Raw genomic sequence first — 21,820 nt, 5'->3', positions numbered from 1 at the left:
CACAGTTTTTGCACTACTAAATAGTAAAACTGGGGGCAGGGCATGCTGGGAATTGTAGTTTCAGAACACTAGGCCTTGGCTAGATTATCAATTCTGTGGACACTATTGTTAAAGTACCTTTTTTTCGTGGCACCAGTTTAATGTCCTAGATATACATTTGAAAGCTTGCCTACTGTATCCCAGCAAAGTATTTAAACAGTGGGGCGTAGGGTAGTCATTATGCAGCCTGTGTAATCCTTTTATCACTCTGGTAATGCTGACCACAGACACTGGTATCTCAGCAGATAGAGGCAGTCACAGCATGTATGACTGGAAAAGCGCGGCAATAATCTGATTGAGGTCAGTTAGATCATTATTGCTCGTAGCATTGTTGTATGTGTATTCAGCAGACAACTGGTATCCATCTATGTATAAGTGATAATCTTTAAACCGCATAAATCAGGCATGACCAAACTATGACCCTCCAGCTGTTGTGAAACTACAAGTCCCATCATGCCTTGCCACAGTCTTGCTATTAGCAAATGCTAAAACTATGTCAAGGCATGCTGGGATGTGTAGTTTCACATAGGCAATTGGGAGAGAAAAGAGGACTTTTTTCTTGGGGCAATCTTATGATATGATGATATTGTAGATAAATAACTTTTATTCATAATATTTTTAAGAAAAAGGGTTCTTTTGGACGAAATAGCCTGTGTCCCAAAATCTAGCACCAGTCTTGCAGTGAGCTGTTTATGATATATGCTGTGCGCTGGGGATTTTGGTTTTAATTCTATTGGTTCCACAATGGGACCAATTGGGTTGTGATGTGTTCCTAGTGAGCCCTGAGGCTTATTCTAACTAGGGCTCGTTAGAGGCAAATTGGAGAATTTCAAGGGTTTAATTCCCTAATCTTGTGGAGACTGCCGTGTTATATTTAATTGACCTTTAATTGGTCGATATGCATGAAATTTCACTATCTAGAGGAATCACACTATTTCTGTGCTCTTTATTACTGCTGTGCCATCTCGTAAGCTCAATAAAGAGCACAGAAATAGTGTGATTCCTCTAGATTGGGCTATTTCGTCCAAAAGAAACACTTTTTTTTTTTTTTTTTTTTTTTTATATTATGAATAAAAGTTAATTTTTATCTACAATATCATACGAGTGCCCCAAGAAGAGTCCTCTTTTCTCTCCCAATTGCCTATGTTTTCATTTGGACTCAAGCGAGCACCACCAACTGTAAAATGTCTCTCCCAACTCGGAGTCTAGACATTTTAGTTGGTAAACCGCTACTCAAGCCGAATCCCATTGCGGGAGGTGAGGATCTCACTTGACCCCCCCTCACCCCTAGGGTGTAGTACAGGGGTCCGACAGTCGGGATCCTGACAGTCATTAGCCCTATGTCGGGATCCCGACTGGCTGGACCCAGACAGCATGGTGAGTGCAGCTAAGCCCCTTGCGGGCTCGCCACGCTGCGGGCACGGTGGCTCGCTACGCGATGCACCTATTCTATTCTCCCTCTATGGGGGTCGTGGACCCCCACGAGGGAAAATAGCCGGTGGCCGTCGGGAACCCGGCTGTCTGTGTTTTGACAGTCGGGACCCTGACGTCGGGTAAATGCCTGTCGGGACCCCGTCCGGCACCCGTGGGCTAAACCTAGTGCGGAACGCAAACAAAACCACATCCCCTACCATGTGTAGTTTCACAACATATGGAGGGACACAGTTTGGTCATGCCAGGCATAAATTGTACCCTATAAGGCAGATTGTAAACTTCCTGGCCTTGATTGGATTCTGTGAGCCTGCGATTAACCCAGCAGCTAATTAGATACCCCTCTTAGATTTCGTTCTAGCATGCTGCAGTTCCTCTTACCTGTCTGCTATGCTGCTTCTAGCACACTTTGGTCTGTATCTCAGCAGTGAGAAACAGACCAGAGTGTGCTAAAGGCACCAGATCAGATAGCGACACCCTAGGCACTGCACTGGTTGTGAAAGGTGCAGGGTGCTAAAATGAACACCAAGATAAGACTGGGCGTTCCCCAGTAACACAGGCGTGGTGATGCTTGCTCTGGGTGGGCGGCGGACGTTATATGATGTCACCGCCCGCCCACTTTTCGCAGTCTGTAGCTGAAAATGCATATGATATATACTTTTGCAGACATATACCTACAAGATAGTAGAGAGCGATAAAGTGGAACTCACACAGTCACTTTCTTTCTAGCGCAGCCTGTAAAATGAGAGCCAGCAGTGGATTGGTTCATCCTTTTATATCACAATGTATTTCTTTTTGTTTTCTCTCTCTATGATTTGTTACCTCTCCCCTTAATTGTTGAGAAAAATAGACTACGTTAGAATAGAATACATCCAGACCATTCTGTCTCCATGCTAAATGTAGTTCCTCCGCATCTTATAAATAGAGGTGTGCTCTGATGAAGCTGCTATCGGCCCTTGTCGCGCCAAGCACTACCGCTGGTTCTACGACGTCATGGAGAGAAAATGCGTACAGTTCATATTCGGCGGCTGTGGCGGCAACAGGAACAACTTTGAGTCAGAGGAGTACTGCCTGGCAGTCTGTGGAAACGTCAGTAAGTGGACCTCTCTACAACTTGTGGCAGTCTGTCGCCACAGGCCCCTGCTCCCTCCATAACCGATTACTTCCTGGTATTCCCAAATGGGGCCTGCGCTCTCACTAACCGCTCCAGATTCCGATGTTAACCGCTTCTGCCATGGTGTGTTTGGTCTAATAACGGCTTTCTGTGGAAGCATGTTAAACAGCAAGTCTGCATTCTGTGTTTTGACTAACGTGTCAGCCGCGCGGTGCGAAGCACTAACATGCTCTCTCGCTCTGCCTTCGGGACTCTCTGAACGCTGAATATTTTCGGTAGTTTGTCTTTTCTGAGATAATTATTGTTCCCGCAGAAGAGTTGGTGTGTGTGTGGAAATTTATGAAGATGCGCTTGGTAAGCTAATTAAGGTGATAAATGCAAAAGAGGAAGTTCATATTTTTTCGGGGGATTATGCCAGGTTACTTCCACGTACTGGGAAGCGGTACTGTAAGAATAATGCAATATATAGTAGAACAAATTCATATTTTACTAGTGCTGTCAGAAGCGTGTTTTCACGTTTCTGGCTTTAGCGAGTATTAATCATTTAGTTCTTAAACAAATACTCCAAGCCTGTTGAAGGCCTTTCAAAGGATCTCTGTAGGATTTAAAGCTCGCTAGCCCTATAATTCCTCCTTTGTATCTGTGTAATGTAAATAGTAAGAGATGAATGTTTAATCATATTTTTGTTGCAGGACTTTATTTAGCTTCTATAAAAGTCTCGGTCTTCAATTCACCAGAGCGACGTTGGATTTGTTGTTTCCCCTTAATCCTGTTGTTTCATATCAAAGCCCTAATAATTTATTAGAATTTTTTTTTTTTGACAAAGCACCAATTTTATTGTTCTTGTTCATGCATGATCAACGTCTCCCAATACAGCTGCCTTTGAGGTATGGTCTACCATTAGAGGTATAGTCTACCATTGGGAGATTATTAAACCGTTAAAGTGTTTTTTAATCCTTTTTGTTTTCCAGCCTTTGTTCCATTGCGTATATAAACCCTATACTTTGTTATTTTGAGACTATTGGGAGTATTTTAAGATGGGTACACACTAGACATTGTGACATACCATCCGGCAGATCGGACCAATATATCTGGAACACGTTCTGGCGATGCGTGCGCCCGCAGTGTCAGCGGAAGACATCGCTAGCAAAGGCCATGCGGCCAAATACAGCATAGCCGTATGCTATCGCGATGTCACTGTGTAGACACAGAATAGTGTGTGCTCAGCTAGAGTTTTCTAGAGTATTTTCTAAGTTGGAAACCCAATGTTTATTCTAGACTAAACTAAGTTCCCCGAAGCATGAAACAAGCCTTTGCCATTATCTATCAACTGTTTAAAACTAGGAACTAGAACAGCACCTGTACCCGACAATTGCCTATATTTAGATATTAGCCCATTTCCTCTATCCATCAACAACTGCCAGGAACTAGCATACTGTACCTCTATCCACCAACTGCCAGGAACTATTAAACTGCACCACTATCCACCAACTGCCAAGAGCTAGCAGTGCTCCTCTATCCACCAACTGCCAGGAACTAGCATACTGTACTTCTATCCACCAACTGCCAGGAGCTAGCAGTGCGCCTCTATCCACCAACTGCCAGGAGCTAGCAGTGCGCCTCTATCCACCAACTGCCAGGAGCTAGCAGTGCGCCTCTATCCACCAACTGCCAGGAGCTAGCAGTGCGCCTCTATCCACCAACTGCCAGGAGCTAGCAGTGCGCCTCTATCCACCAACTGCCAGGAGCTAGCAGTGCACCTCTATCCACCAACTGCCAGGAGCTAGCAGTGCGCCTCTATCCACCAACTATCAGCAACTAGCATACTGTACCTCTATCCACCAACTGCCAGGAGCTAGCAGTGCGCCTCTATCCACCAACTGCCAGGAGCTAGCAGTGCGCCTCTATCCACAAACTGCCAGTAGTCAGGAGCTACAGTAGCACAGTGCCAGTGCCCATTAAAATTAAACTCCACATAGTTCAGACAAGGTTTATGCTTTAACTCTGCACAAACGGTGTCTGGATACGCGGAAAGCATACTAATGTGCTAATTACGTACTACAATATGACCACACAATTGTGCCTGTAAGGACGGCTATTTAGAAGTTATTTTCTTGGTGTCATTAGCAAAGATCAGTTTTGCACCATAAACCAATTAACAGTTTGATTAAATAATAATTACACTCACATTATTAAAGAGCTCCGTATAGTAGGAACAACATTCTAGATGAATTATTCACCTTCTATCAATAAATTCATCTACTTCTGTACATTCTGACATAGATATTACCTACACGTTAATGTTCATGGTGATTAATAGTATGCGCATTTAGAAGCAGGATTAATGTAACAAATATCTATAGGGTGTCACCCATAACACACATGACATCTAGATGCACACACGTGTAGTAATAGCGAACACATACGTACAAAGACTGTGGCTAGTCCTCCGAATGTGCAGGGGGAACTAAATGATATGTATTATTTCCTGTGCGTTTCTGTGCGTTTACAATACAGCTCGTCTGTAGCAAAAATCTTCTCCCTCCCGGAGCATTTAACTGTAGTAATACATTGTGCCGTAATGATTTCTGTACCTCGGAGGCCCAGAAGAAATTAATCATAGAACAGACAGGAAAACACATTGTTAACCAAAAAACTTGGCATACGGCTGAAACGTTGCAAATAGACTATTCTCCTGTGACTGATTTCTATTATTACACAGTATAATCATAGTTATTTTATTAAAAATAGAAATACTATATAAGGTTCCTACAGTTTCTGCTTCGGCTGGATAATCATAGAAGGGATCGACACTACAAAATGACATCATTATTTCATTACGTTTTCTAACATATTTTGGTGACCACTAATATCATGGCCGTTGATTTGAACTGGTATTGATATTATTGTGTTATAGTTGCATTAAATCACAGGTTCTGAACGTCGGTCCTCAGGACCCCACACGGTGCATGTTTTGCAGGTCTCCTCACAGAATCACAAGTATAATAATTAGCTCCACCTGTGGATCTTTAAAATGTGTCAGTCAGTAATGAGTGCACCTGTCGGGGGACCTGGAAAACGTGAACTGTGTGGGGTCCCGAGGACCGAGTTTGAGAACCACTGCATTACATCATTCAGTTGCCATTCTAGTGAATGGCTCTTTGTGGGGATGTGATGACTCTCAGGGGGAGATGGTCTAAGCCTAGAAGAGTTAAAGTACCAACCAATTGGCCTCTAACTGCCATGTTACAGTCTGTGTTTGAAAAATGACAGCAGTTGGTTGGTAGTTTATCCTTCCGCTTTTTCTCTCTTTAGTGCTTGGGGGTATTTCATCCGGGATTACGACTGTTGGAAACATCCTGACAGTCGGAATCCTGGGCCATTTTCGTTTATTTCGACTGTAACTCGACTTAATGCTCCGGCTGTTGCGTGACAAAGTCCGTGGTGTGGCGAAAACAACCAAGGGCTGTCGAAAACCATCTGTAAAGTCGACAATCCACAGCAGTTTCTGAGAAAACAGATCCGACTTTTTTTAAAAAGTCGGATCTGACACCCCTCAATGCTGTCGTTAATGGCAGCATTGAATAGGTGAGTGCCGATATTTCCCCTGTCTAGAAATATCAGCAGAGATTGAATACCGCCCTTAATCCGGTGGTATTCTTTAATGAGGTGTAAGTGGACTTAATAAAGGATCCTTTCTGTATCCCGTGGCAACAAAGGAAATTCTGCCTGGTGATACTGTATAAAAATACAGTTGGAAAGTGTTTCATATTAGAGGTCCATTTGTCTATGGCAGTGCTTACCCAAACTCTGTTCTAACGTACCCCCCCACACACACACACACACACACACAGTTCACACTTTCCAGGTCACCCGGCAGGTGCACGCATTACTCACTGACACATTCTAAAAGATCCAAAGGTAGACCTAATTATTTAACTCTTTGAGTGCCAACATCTGTGAGATGTGCAAAATATCCGCTAATAATGCCGGCGTCGCTCACATTTGTTACATGAATTCAAATAAAAAACTGTTTTGTCAAATTATTTTTATATTTTATGGGATTATATTTCCTATATGAGGTAAACATTACAGGTCATTATGATGGATTAAAATGTTTGTGTTGTCATTTTCACACCTATTTTGACCAACTCACTTGGCACTCAAAGGGTTAAAAACCATGTCAACAGCATGTAACCCATATGCTGCTGAGACTATTTTGGGCTCAGGGGGAACCAGAGCTTAAAGTGGTCATGCAGAGGTGGGGGAACTCATTTCTCTAAGCGACCTAATTACCCCCCCCCCCCCATCATTTAGGCAGAGACCGGGCCTTTGGCATCCCTTGCAAACTAGAATCGCATTCATCACTGGGGACATACACACTGAGCGGCTTTCCCCCTGCCCGGCGCTAAGGGAGGGGGGAGGACGGCTTTGCATAGCGCAGTGCTATTTCCAGGCATACCACTTAAGTGGTTATTAATATTGTACATTATAGTGCATGCACTATCAGTATAAAATATACAAGTAGGGGCTCATGCACACTCTAATAGTTAGTCAAACCAATGTGGTGGCAGCCCACACCCCTGCGGGAGAACAGCCACGCCCCTAAACCTGGTGGGTCTACTAGTTCTACTTTAATACAGTTTGGTATTATCTGGTTATAACAAGAAATGACCACTAAGGGGCCACATAATTTTAAAAGAAGTGCTCCTTATCCAAATAAGGGCACCCCTGAGCTCATTGTAGCGAGTGGATGTGGAAGATGTGTGTCCCCTTCTCTGGACTTCATAATGGATTTGCAATGCTTGTGATAGGCCCCATACACTGTCTGGGGGGGGGGGGGTAGCGGAGGCCATGACACATTCTGCAGCATGGCCCTCGTTCACTATGCACTACCTTGTCTGTACTTTCACATATACTGTAAGTTAGCAGGTCATTATTGATGTGTGGGAGCACGCATCGTTGGAGGCATACACAATAAATATCGCTCAGATGTTCCAAAAATTAACTGAAGCAGTGATGAGGGAGGAGAAGTGGCCCACGCCAACCAATCGGCTGCTCTGTATAATTTTATATTATGCAAATTATAAATGTTACTTCAGTGCTGATTGGTTGCCATGGGCCACTTCTCCACTGGTTCACTTCTCCTCCCTTATCACTGCTTCATACATCTGCCCCGTTGTGTATGATAAAACTCACTGCATATGACAAATGGTGCTCCAGTCAATCAGCTCCCAGCTGTCATTTTTCAAACACATGACAGTTAGGAGCTGATTGGATGGAGCACCATTTACCATACAAAACTATTTTTTTGGTTGATAAATGATCCTAGAAGGGGAGGGGCTTAACCCCACCATCAATCATGCTAAGCCCCGCCCCTCCATGTCTGACACACACACACCTAAAAACCCTTGAAGTGCCCAGAATTAGTCCCACTTTTCCTAAGCAGTGAAAAGGTTTATTAAATCCAAGAGGGAATGGCAGCTTAGTATAGTATAAGGGCTGACGTATGTGTTATCAACTCAAGCAAAACGTCCATTAGCTGCTGGCAGTAGACGAGACTGAGGGTTTCAGCACCAGTGTAAACATCAAAGGCGAAAACATCGCAGCAGCAAATCTTCCTCTGTTCCAGCAGGAGATCTCAAACATAATCACCGGAGCACCATAGGGGATGTTATGTTTTGCTTTCTGCCGACCCCCAATGTTCCAGTAAAAGCAGTGTGTCCCCTGCACCAACATTAATTCCTCCTCGTCGGGAGACTTTAATTTTTCAAACACATGTACAGTACATGCAAATAAACGGATATAACGCACACAGATATGTATAGATAATACAGTATATTGGTTATAATGAATACCTCTCTGTATATGAGCATTTTCTGCCACTTCCAATAGATGGGTTTCTCAGCGGACATGAGATATATATATATATATATATATATATATATATATATATATATATATATATATATATATATATATATATATATTGACACCGCAGATGCTTAGAGGGAAGGTTTATCAAAGCTTATGGGGGTGTAAAATACCAACCAATCAGCTCCTAATGGTCATTTTTCAAACATGTCCATTAGGAGATGATTGGTTAGTACTTTATCTCTCTACACTTCAAGTTTAAAGAACAATCCCCCTTATTGACAATTCAGCTTGATGGTTGAAATGCACTTGAATGCAATCTGCAGGGATTTGTCCACTTCAAAGTTAAAAGTATAAAACCTGAGAGTTTATACTGTATACATGTAATGTAAAAGCTTAATTTCAAATATTGCCCAGGTACTGTGCGACTCCAAGACGCCTTCATTCGTTTCCTCACATACTCTCACTGTGTCTTCTGTGTTCTGATTGGGCTCTCACTGGCTGTTGCAATAACCTTCCTAACACCATATCCAAATGCTGGCATCCGATTTGTCACGCAATGTTAACGCATGTATACCAACTACTGTTTCCCCTAATCTCATCTTCTAGTTCCCACCACCGCTGCCAGCACGCCTGATGCTGTGGACAAGTACCTAGAAAACCCGAATGATGAAAATGAGCACGATCGGTTCCAGAAAGCCAAAGAGCGTCTCGAAGGCAAACACAGAGAGCGGATGTCTGAGGTAATATGTCACGCCAGTTTCTGTCCTCTCTCTTGTATGTTATTCCAATGGTTTATTGCATTTTACAGTTACTAGCTAAATGTTACAGTTTATGCAAGAATTCTAACTAGCCGGTGTATCCCATGAACTATAAACCTTAGGGTTGCACAATATATAATAGACCTGATATTTAGCCTTTGGGATCAATGACAGTCTTGGGGCCTCTCAGTGCCAGTTTATGACCCACCTGACCTATCCTATTTTTGGACCAAGTGGAATAACTGTGGATTCCCTTGTCGATTTTTCCTCTTTTAAGAACGTAAGGCCTGTTTCAACCCAAACATAATTATGACTAAGGCTTCCTGCTGACTGCTGTTAAGTTACATGACATTTACTGTACTAGTGTACGTATTACAGCAACATTTGGCTGAAATCTCCGCATGTGTTTCACCAGCATTCTCCGCACATGTTTCACTTGCGTTCGGGTGTGGCGTTCAGAGCTGGTTGCAGTTTTTCACAATATCACAAAATTGGGTACTTGTGTAGTTTCATGGCGCCGTGCTACTTCCGGGTTCTACGCTCGCCACAAACTATGTTAAAAAAAGTAACTTAGCTCCATGCCAACATGGATAGTTCATACCCCCACTATCCATGTTGGCATGGAGTTGATATTAAATAGCGTGGTGAGCGTAGCGAGCCCCGCAAGGGGACTCAGACGCACGGCCCCATACTGGCGCCGTGAAACTACACAAGTACCCAAAATTGCACCCCCCAGCGGTAGTCTGCGGGGGTCCCACCAAGAGATGATCCAACAAAAATTTGCAGGCACCTCGCTCACACATGATCAGCAGCTCCCTGGCTGCTTGGACTAACTGCGAAGCCAGACGCAGGCCAAGTTTCGGGCTGCAGCGGTAACAGCATATGGATGTATCCTCATATATCTAGTTTTAATACACCATGCGAGTGAGTCACCAGATCCTATGCTGCTCTGCTTATACCACACGTCTGTTTCACCTGAAAATGACTTAGTAGCTGTGTAGTGTGACTAGGACGCACCAGCAGACTGCTGTAATTTCTCATGCAGTACTTATCTATCGTTGCACAACATAACTTGTCATGGAAAAAGTGATTCGGACTCAGTCGCACACAGATATACAGGTGTAGCGTATCAAAGTGCCCATGTTGACGCATTTTGGGTAAGAAGAGGTGCTTGGCTTAAGCAGAGTCTGGTGGCGTCAGAGAGGGGCTGTGTGGCGAGACGGATGCAATAGTGTTCAAGGACACGTCTGTATGTAGGCTTTTGTTCAATATACTGTATACATTGGCTGCTGTTTTTTTCCATTCATCTCATGGTTTTGTTGAACTTCCCTTTAGAAATTGCATATAAATGTGTTATATTCTTGGGATGATTTATAAGAATGCTGCTTTATTAGATAACCAGGGGGTAAATAGCATTGTCTCAGGAACATAGCGAGAACACAGAACTGATAATGTTGTGCAGAAATGTATCACGGCTTTATGAGACTCGGCGCTCGTCTTTCAGGACCAGCCCCGGAACCGTGATCGGGCTTTCACAGTCATTGTGTATGGTTGTCATCTCCTATTCATATGTGGTCTGTGTCCCCCGCGCGTATGGTGTAACAGCCGTTATTACCACTAGAATAGAATGGAGTAATGGATGTAGTAAAGCAGATTGGCAAATGAGAGGGAAAACTACAAAAGCAAACTTTATATCAGTACGATTTGTCAGAATAATATAATGTGGTTATAGTTCGAAGTCTTGCATAAGGATCATTAGTGGTCATTCTGGTTGGATCGCTAAGCAGCGGTAGTTTGATGCTTAGCGAGCCTGCTAATGCCGCCTGCCGGGCGTGCAATTGGCCGACCCCCACTGCACAGCAAATATACCTGCCGCACTGCAAAAGGATGTTTTACATATACATCCATTCACAGGCTAGCGTGCGGGCCCGAAATCATTGGATGGTTGTCGACAAGCGAATGTATTTTTACACACTTTGCAATTTAAGTCAGTCTCTGTTGACTTAGACTTGCGGCATCAGGTCCGAGAACTGGGCGGGCAGCTGACATCCTGTGTTCGCATGGGGATGCCCAGCGTTTTCCTCCTCCATCACACACACCCCCCCCCCCCCTGTGCAAGTGCCACGGAGACTGTGCAAGTGTACGGAGTCACCCACATAGAATTCCTGCACATGCACGTAAGCAAATATGCACATGCGCAGGGCTTCAACATTGGTCCCCCCATGCGAACATGCGGGGGACCGAACAGATTGGAATCTGTAGGGTTGTGTAAAGGCCCATACACATTGGGCAATTTCAAGCTCAATTCCTGTAGCCCACTTTTCCCATTTTGAGCTGTGATGCCCGCTCCCGCATCATCGTTGTGCTAAAAGGCCGAGTGAACCACTTCCCATAGTCTCCTACTATGGAAAGTGGTTCACCCACCATAAAAATCGCTGCCCAGGCGAGAATTGCTCAGAGTGTGTTCACTGAGCGATTTATCGGCCAGAGATTGCCACAGCATCGCTCATGGGGAAAATAAGCCCGGTGTGTGTCACTTTTACCCTCAGGTTGCTTTATGAACTGCCGAAGTGCATACAGGCAGCTTGTGTCCCTTTGTGTGACATCACTATGTTGACACAGCTGCATCTGGTTAATGGCAGAGCGCACCAGACACCGGAACACAAAGGTGGCTTATGTGTAATAGAAACTCTCAAACACAGATGTTACCAGTAGTAAATCCCTGATGTCATCGCCCTCCTGTGATTACTATAAGACATTAATAAATCTAAACTTAACAATGGTGGAGTTACTTCTACTACAGTATCCCAACCTTACACCTTCTCAGGTGCTTGGATGGGTCGATGAGAGAGGGACCGTGGAGTCAGTGCCCTCTGCGGGGTTAATAGGCAGATGCACCCACTGAGTCCTATCAAATCTAGTCTAGACTGTCCACTCTACATGTGTTCGATTCTCATCTAAGTCCTCTATCGTTCTCCCACAATAAAATACATATTGAGATTTGAGAAAAATGTGACCCTTCTGAACTGATAATATAAAAGTTCATCCCATGCTTTATGTCATCAGCCTAAGTTACACTTTGCCGTGTGCTAGGGATTGATCCCTAGGGGCACAGCCAATCTCCCTGACTGTTCTCATACCTAGTAATGCCCCACAAAGTCTGCAGTGTCGGACAATCAGGGTTACAGACCATACGTAATACAAAGCAGATGCTGGTGATCCCGGTGCAGATGTGAGACCAGCGGTAGCCAGGAACCTGCCCGTAAGAGCTTACAGTCTAGTGCCCAAGTGTGCGGCGAGGTCAGCCCTAAGATGTTTTCCTGAAGTGTTCTTTTCTGTTTCCACAGGTGATGAAAGAATGGGAAGAGGCCGAGCGTCAGGCGAAGAACCTGCCAAAGGCGGACAAGAAGGCTGTGATAGAGGTAACGGCTGGCATATGCAGTATATATGCAGGTGTATTCAATGATTTCTACGAGTTAGGACAGTGAGCAGGGCTCACTGTCACAGCTCGCAGGGTCAGTATTCAACTGACTCCCCCCCCCCCCCCCCCCGCACAGGCGGCTTTTTCCCCCTCGCTAGGTTATTGGAGCGAGGAGAAAACGGCGCATGCGGCCGCTAAAACAGCGAGGCTCGCGGCTAAATGCAGTGAGGATTTCCCTGGCACTTTGAATACGGTGAGTGGCCGGAGCGGGGGTTAAACAGCGATGATCACTTGTTTTTGGCAATCCCCGCCGTTTAACCCCCTCGCCGGTCGCATTGAATGCACCCCATGGTGGCTGTGCTCTGAGACCAGACACTGTAATGGACTCATCGACTCCATCACGCCACCAGATCTCAGCGATGTTACTGGTGGATTGCAGCTAGGCCTCGGGAACATGGTTCAGCCCACACGTTGGCTGCTTCCAGTAGGAGTAGGGGACTGTTCTTCTGTACATAGGATCTTGGTGGGAGTGAACATTCATTATACAAGGATGTATTAGTGGCCGCACTTAGATACCAATGTGTACATTATATCTATATGGTATCTTCAAGCTTAAAAGCAACATCTACATGTAATTTCCTTACAGTGTACATCGGGCATGTCCAAACTGTGGCCCTCCAGCTGTTGTGAAACTACACATCCCAGCATGCCTTGCTATATATAGTTTCAGCATTCCCTGATACCAAAACTGTGGCAAGGCATGCTGGGAATTGTAGTTTCACAACAACTGGAGGGCCATAGTTTGGACATGTCTGGTGTACATTGTGTGAACTTCATATAGGTGTGGATCGTTTGGTCAACAGTGTCCAGGTCAATGTAGATGTGCATTAGGTCAACATGGAAAAAGATCAACAAGAGTTTTTGCATATAGTTTGGGTGTCCGTAGAATAATGCCATCATGGCCACCGTATTATAGTACCGCGCCCCCTCCAATGACTCACTGCACTCACCATGCTTCGGGCACGGTGCCTCGCTGAGCTCCGCAAACGATTATATTCTCCCTCTATGCCCACAGGGAAGTATGAACAAGTCAGTTTTTGAAAAACTCATGTCGACCTTTTCCGTGCCGAACTCTTCCTCGTGTCAACATTTTGACCATGTCGACCTAATGCGCTTTGAACTTTTTCACGTGTCGAACAACAGTGGTCGAACTGTTGACTGACGGCCTTTATACCATCGACCTATCAACCACATACGCTTCTTATGTCATAGTACTTGTGGCTCAGCACTGGCTCTGTTGTGACTGTATTGGGCCCTAACTTATATTTCTGGCCCTGACAGTGTCTAACCTTGTAATATTGCGGTATACATTGTGACTACAACACGGGGGAGATCTATCAAGCCTTTGGCCCGGATGCACTAAGCATCAAAAGTGATAAAATGGAGAGTGATCAACAACCAACCAATCAGCTCCTGACTGACATTTTTAAAACACAGCCTGTGACATGACAAGTAAGAGCTGATTGGCTGGCTGTTGATCACTCTCCATTTTATCACTTTTGAAGCTTAGTGCTTCTAGCCCTTTGTGAGATAAAGTGGGGTAATTGCCCCATGCAAAAAAATGATGATTTGCAGTGTTCTGGTTGTAGAAGAGGCATCTCTGTTCCCCTTTTAATGAAGCCTCATTTCTGCTGCTTGGTCTATGTATCAGTGCTGGTGCTGCCATGGTGACTAGCAATATATTACAGTAGGGTTAATAGGCACTTGTACACTTCGCCCTGACTCCATCTGTTTTATTAATGGGCAGAAGTCTTTTGCAGATAACAGTAATGATAAATGATGCACACGTTGATGGCACTCCTGGGATTGCACCAATAACTTGTACATTTAAGTAATTACAACAACTTTCTTTTCTGTCTTTTAAAAAAATATATATAACACGCTAGCTGCTAGCATAATCAAAGGAAATGTTTTCCGATTGCACAGATTACAATTTAGTGTATGGATGAAATCTGCAGAGTGAGAATATTTCGGATGGGCCGCAGAAATGAGTCCAATGGGTCATTATCATCTGCAAAGAACAAACTGAGTATATAGTAGACGTGTAGAGGAATTACAAAAACGCTGCAGCAGGTTCTTCCAGCTCTTCTCTGTTCTCCTGTAGGCCAGAAAATTCTAGAAGTAGGACATTTTACAAATCCCGTCTCCACCATCCCCTTCCACCATTCTCTGCAGTTTAATGTTGGCAAATGAAACGGATTTGCTGGTTCTGTGTTCTCAAACCTGCACAGCCCTGGAATAGGTGGCTGCCAGTTAGCCTCCAACCGGGACAGGAACCTTTGTAGAAGTCTGTTACAGTATGTGGGTTATAGGGCATCAAGATGATAGATCGACAGTCTATACTAGGGTGGATCAATAACCTTTTGAAGACAGGTGGCGTTGCTGAGGAAAGTTGGTATTACTATCGTGTACAGTACTACCATCTTTCAAACAACACCATACAAAATTTCAGATTGATTCATAGGTTCGTTTTTTTTTCCACCACGACAATTCACCAGCTCCCTCATCCAGAATTGTTGCGGCCAAATTGCATGAATTGCGCTATGAATTGTTGTTTTTTTTCCCACAAGCCACGTTTTTAGGTTAGGGAACAGAAAGAAGTCGCAGGGAGCCAAGACGGGCGAGTACGGTGGATGCGGCAACAATTCATAACGCAATTCATGCGATTTGGCTGCATTAGTTCCCGATGAGGGAACTGGTGCATGTCGTGGTGGACTTTTTTTTTTTACCTATGAATCAATCTGAAATTTGGTATGGCGTTGTTTGAAAGATGATGGCACACGATAGTAATGCCAACTTTCCTCAGCAACACCACCTGTCTTCAAACACAGGTACTTATTGATCCACCCTCATATATAGACCATATGGTTGACGTACGTGCATTACGTCGACACACGAAAGATCAGCAGTGCAAAAGGTCACCATGAAAATGGTCGAGACACAATTGGTCAACCCTTTTTTTTTTTTTTTAAACGCGATCTATGGTTTACTTTATATTGGGTTTGTATTTTCTGACGTAAGTATTACGGTATGAATGTGTATGAGTCTCATACACTGTGGATGTCGGATGAGGTCTACCTATCCGTCATAGATTATGTAAATAAGCTATATATCATTTTTACGCGCTTCTACTAAAATATTGCTATACGTGGTGGTTGTGCCTGAGGCTTTATCTTACCACTTATTTATGTATATCTTTTTATTTTTCCTTTTTTTTTTTAATTAGCGTTTCCAGGAAAAAGTGGAATCCCTGGAACAGGAGGCAGCAAACGAAAGGCAGAAGTTGGTGGAGACTCACATGGTCCGAGTAGAAGCCATACTGAATGATCGCCGGCGAACCTCCCTGGAGAATTACATCACTGCGCTACAAGCCGACCCACCAAGGGTAATGCCGCCATTTCTGCAGCTTTTCACACGGTGTTCTAGCATATGAAAAGTGACGAGAAACGCTGTAGCCATTTGTTTCTGAGATGAACGTATCAAAGCTTGGTGATAGTGAAGAACGATCACGTTCCAACCAATCAGCACCTTACTGTCTTTTAGTCACAGCCAGTCAAGTGACAGATAGGAGCTGATTGGTTGGTGTTTTGTCTCTCTCAACTCCATCTCTCGCTAAGCTTTGATACATATCCTCTTACTTCTGATCTATCACTAAAGCTTCTGTTAAATTATAGCATTCATGGGACCTTAATTGTAAAATTTATAGAGTTATACAAGGTACTTGTGTATTATCACGGCGCCCATCGCATCGCAGACCATAAGGCATGCAATGGTATGCGATGCGATGTCCTTCGATGTTCCCCAATCTCATACAATGTTAAAATTGGATGGCATTGTAGATGGCATACAATGCCATATGATGCGATGCGATTATAAATTGTATAAGCACCCTAATGGGTGCTTACAATTCTTAAATGCACCCCCACGCCACCCCCAGTATGAACGTGAACCCAAAGCGTGGCGAGCCCACGAGGGGCGGCGGTACGCGTCCTCCGACCTTTTCATACCCCCACTATCAATGTCGGTGTGGAGTTGATTTTATAAAGTGTGGCGAGCCACCGAGCTCGAAGCCTGGCGAGCGGACGCGCATAACTTGTGTCCCCTTGCGGGGCTCACTGCACTCCCCACGGTTCGGGCTCGGTGGCTCGCTGCGCTCGCCACACTTTATAAAATCAACTCCACGCTGACGTGGATAGTGGGGGTATGAAAAGATCGGAGGACGCGTACCGCTGCCCTCGCCATGCTTTGTGTTCACGTTCATACTGGGGGGTGGTGTGGGGGTGCATTTAACATTGTAAGCACCCATTAGGGTGCTTACACAATGTAAAATCATATAGGGGGCTTAAATCGCATCGCATTGCGATGCATCGGGTGTATGGCATGCAATGAAAAATCGTGCAACTTAATATGGGGGGCGCCGTGATAATACAAAAGTACCTTATACAATTTTATTATATTATTCTTAGAAACGTCAGCAGGTGTTTTAGTTTCTCATACTCGGTCTAAACAACTTGGTAGTGTTCTGCTGGGTATACACTAGGCAATATATCGGTCGTTTGAGGGAATAGCCTATATGTCACCGGCAGGTATAGGCAAACAATATAAACATCTGATGGTGACTGGCTGGAGAGTGCTGAGGAGGAGGCAGGAGTACCTGATGGTGATTGGCTGGAGAGTGCTGAGGAGGAGGCAGGAGCATCTGACAGTGACTGGCTGGAGAGTGCTGAGGAGGAGGCAGGAGTACCTGATGGTGATTGGCTGGAGAGTGCTGAGGAGGAGGCAGGAGCATCTGACAGTGACTGGCTGGAGAGTGCTGAGGAGGAGGCAGGAGCTTCTGACAGTGATTGGCTGGAGAGTGCTGAGGAGGAGGCAGGAGCATCTGACAGTGACTGGCTGGAGAGTGCTGAGGAGGAGGCAGGAGCTTCTGACAGTGATTGGCTGGAGAGTGCTGAGGAGGAGGCAGGAGCATCTGACAGTGATTGGCTGGAGAGTGCTGAGGATCAGGAGCATCTGGCTTGAGAGAGGGATGTAAACCCCGAAATGTTGCTATTAAAACCCCAAGTTCGCTTTCTAACAAGTATCTGAGTGCCGCTCGCCATCAGGTATGATCTATACAAGTGGACTGTGGCCCATCTTATAAAGGGAAGGCACCGTGTGGTGCGCTGGGAAGTGACAGTGTGGTCTGCTGGGTGGAGTTTGGAAAACATGGTGACTGGCTGGAGAAGGTACCTGGAGAGCAATTGGAAACATCTGCAACAGCACCTCTTCTCATTCCTGGATTTACAGATATTTGTACTATAGGACTCTGCCTTGCTCGTAGCCATAGAGTCCTTGCAGGGAGCCGGGCAGTGGGAGAGAGATGACATGCTGCTGCCTGCACCACAGCCTCTCTCCCCAGCTCAGTGCAGTGTGATGACCTGGGGAGAGACACAGCTGCAGCGGAAGCCTGTCCTCTCTCTCCCTCTCCTTTAGTTTATTTTTTTCACGGGGGCCTGGCCACACTCCTCCAGCAGTCCATGCCCCCTCTATTTTACCGGGGCCCTGCCGAACTGTCGGCGTCCCTAGGCGTAATAGGGTACTTCTAGTTTAGGCACAACGGTCGATAAGAACAGAGTTGCAGTGACATTCAAAAAGCAATTTCTGGTTAGTATATTGCAGTTTTTTTTATATATCCTTTGAGTGGATTTAGAAGTTTTATTTTTTTAAATGTCAACAAATGTAGTATTGGGACAAGCAGGTAGACTGTGGTCTGTATCCTCTGTGTGATTCAGCTGTCATGTACACTTGTAAATTGTACTTCAGTATTAAGTTACAGTACACCCGCGTGCACTACAGGAGTGACAGTGAGCACCGTTTGCACTGTTAATATTAAACTGCGTGAGAACTCTGCAAAGGAAACGCGTTTGATAAAGGAGATGGAGCGAGCGGTAAACTGGGTCAGAAATTAGCGTAATTAATATATTTTATTGTTTGCTGTTTGTGAAGGTAACTCAGGCACTGATTGTTACAGAGAGCACAGGCTCCCAGCTCTCTCCATATCTCTCCTTCACCACAATAAGCTCCCTGGTTTCCTAGAGTTGGGCATGAAGAGATGACATGATCAGAAAGGGGAATGTCATCTAGGCTGGATGTAGTCTTATATACTCTGTAGACTTGTTGCAGAACAAGCAGCAAAGGTAATGAGAAAACAATGTTATTTCACCGCACACCTGGCTTTTATTGGAAGCAGCTTTATGCTCATTTGGTCTCATGTTTAAGGTATTTTTGGTGTTTATGCTGCTGAATATGACAATTGTCCTGGAGCACCTGGCTGATCAGGAGACAGCGCTCGCTGCTTCAGCACTATCCCCAGCGCACACCAGCATATGGGGTAGCTGCAATGCTCACAAGCTACTGTGACCACAGAGACATGCTCTGCAAGTGAAAGGCCCCAATCTGGGCTCATCCGTGCAGGAGCGCTCTGCATCTCTACCTACAGACACTTAACGGGTTGGCGCAGCAAGCAGTGGTGTAGTTGTCTGTATCAGCCAATCCGCTTTCAAACAGCATTTACCAAGTACATTCTATAAAGTGATCCGTAGAAGCTGATTGGATGCTATGCTGAGCTTCTCCACTGGTCCACATCTCCACTGGTACCACTGCTTTCTACATCAATGCCTTCATTGTTTATTAGCATTAGTCATTATGGAACGGATAAGTCCCAGATGTTACAGGTACTGTAACACATTTTTGAACCTTTTCTATTGCATGATATTTTTCAACTGTTTCTATGCATTTATTCCGTGTACGTGCAATTTGCAACCATTGATTTTTGCTGAAACGCCATGTGATTTGCATTCACTTAATTGCAGCAAACATCGATGTGTGTATACCAGGGGTTCCAAACTTTTTGCGACAAGGGCCAGATTTGGTAAAGTGTAAATATGTGGGGGCCGACCATTCAGCCTGACATTCTTTGAATCATTAATCACATCAGAATGGTCCCCTACTCTGCCCCCATTCACTCTGTCCCCCATTCACTCTGTCCCCCATTCACTGTATGTTCCCCACTCTGCACCCATTCACTCTGTCCCCCAGCCTGCCCCCTTCTCTTAATGTCCATCAGTGCCTCCATTCATTGTATGTCCCCAAGCCTGACCCTCCTTCACTGTATGACTCCCATTCACTGTATGACCCCCATTCACTATGTACCCCACTCTGCCCCCATTCACTGTATGTCCCCCAGCCTGCCCCTGCTCCCCCTTCTCTGAATGGCCATCACTGCCTCCATTCACTGTATGTCCCCCAGCCTGACCCTCCTTCACTGTATGTCCCCCACTCTGCCCCCTCCCTTCTCTGTATGTTTCCCAGCCTCTTGTATGAGCCAGAGGAAGGAGAGGCAAAGCAGGCACTGCAAGGACAGGAGATGCTTGGTCTCCTGCTGCCGCCCTCCTCCACTCTGCATGTTACTGTAATAAGCTTCCCCTTGCTGCCCCCCTCCCCAAACACTGCTGTCACTGTGATTGTGGAGTAGGGTGATATATGATTGCAGCAGCAGGGGTAGGACGCCAAACACATCTGACTGTGGCGACCGGCACCTCCTAACTGTAGCAGACAGCAAGGTAAAGGCGCGCTCGCCGGGACCCCACCTTTAGTGTCCTGTGCTGTGCTTCCCACATCTGATGCTCTGCCCACTTCCGGCTGGAGGCTGTGGGCCACTTCAAATGACAGCACGGGCCGCATTTGGCCCCCGGGCCTGACTTTGGAAATGCCTGGTGTATACGATTGTTTTCAGCATATAGGGCCTGAATGCCCACCACGCTGCCAGCATTCTGTGGCTAGCATGCGGGCAAAGGGGAGAGAAAACATTTGATCGCCGAATGGGGGCGGCGCTGATGACTTGTGACATCAGCCACCTGCCTCAAGCAAACATCGGACCGCCTGCGTTACCAGGGGCCCCCATAAAACGCTGGGTGTTTCCCTGCCACCAGCCCATGTCTGCCCCCTTCCCTCCCTCTATTGAGTGAATGGTTCGGCAAGTGTGATGTTCGCCAGAGCCGTTTATGAGGAAGATGAATAACATGGAGAAGGTTAATGATGAACAGGGAAAGTGCTTTTATCAAGACCTCTATGATGGCAGACTATGCTGGGGCATGAAAGAACGCACACGCTAGAGCTTCATGCGTAAATTATTTTCTGAATAAAACCCATTGAACATTGCATGCCATCGGAATCAATACAATCATTCATAATATCATCTAGTGCGTACCCAGCTTAAGAGCCAAGATTGAGATAAAAGTTCACAGCCCGGAAACCGCGTCAGACGCCACGCACCATGTTGCGCAAAAGGAATCTGTGTATGAATGAGGATACTTCTCTATTAAAAGGCACTTTGCACAGAATTTGTGGCTTTAATGTATTGATTACATTCCTGTCTCTCTCTTGTGATGTTGCCAGTCCTTTAATGCATTAGCGTCATACAAAGTAATTGAAAATATGACCGTAGCAATATTTATTTCAATCGGAGAATACAAGTGCACACAAAATACATTTCATTACCTGGGTGTAAACGTCTTAGAAATTGCGCTTACCCTTTATATGTGTTGCAATAAGTAACTATTTCTACATTTAAATACATAATTGGTAAGGTTTAGGTTACGTATTTATTTATATTTTCAAAAGTGTTTATTCCAAAAAAAAAGAATCATTAGACGACAATGTATATTGCAAACATTTTCCATTTTTCCTTTGTTTTGTCGCTGTTCTTCACATGTAGTAACAATTATACATTCAAATTTGAGGAACTATACAACAAAGATTTTGAATAAGTTTGAACTTCATGTAATAATAATTTTACAATTTTAAAACAAACAAAAAGTAAATTTGTAAGTTATACAATAAAGGCCCCCATACACTATGCGATTTGGGCACAATTTCACCCTATTCGGATGAATCGGACCATGAAACCGTCCCAAATCGCACATGTAGACGGTTAGCTAAATCTTATGTGCAGCCCTGAGCCGAGCGGGGATACGATACGATATGATGTGACCACGCATAACTGCTTTCAATGTTTTATGTTAGGCATTTCAAGATATTGCCTTGAAAAAAATTACATCACCTCAGTATCTACATTAGTAT

General features: G+C 44.9%; 1 protein-coding gene across 2 annotated transcripts in view; it reads left to right on the top strand.

Annotated features, from left to right (window-relative positions):
• The window catches only part of APP (amyloid beta precursor protein), a 237,925-nt gene that overhangs the window by 200,149 nt on the left and 15,956 nt on the right, over nt 1–21,820 (top strand). The window contains exons 7-10 of one of the 2 annotated variants that reach the window (XM_083171856.1): nt 2,396–2,563; nt 9,068–9,201; nt 12,567–12,641; nt 15,927–16,085. In XM_083171856.1, the coding sequence (XP_083027982.1) occupies nt 2,396–2,563; nt 9,068–9,201; nt 12,567–12,641; nt 15,927–16,085 (536 nt within the window). The remainder of the gene's footprint in view (nt 1–2,395; nt 2,564–9,067; nt 9,202–12,566; nt 12,642–15,926; nt 16,086–21,820) is intronic. The other variant, XM_083171857.1, reaches the window with a different exon arrangement.

The sequence above is a fragment of the Crinia signifera genome, chromosome 2, assembly GCF_055691185.1.
Source record: "Crinia signifera chromosome 2, ASM5569118v1, whole genome shotgun sequence".
Classification (NCBI taxonomy): Eukaryota; Metazoa; Chordata; class Amphibia; order Anura; family Myobatrachidae; genus Crinia; species Crinia signifera.
The sequence above is the reverse complement of the archived record's forward strand: the minus strand, read 5'-3'. Positions and strand labels throughout refer to the sequence as shown.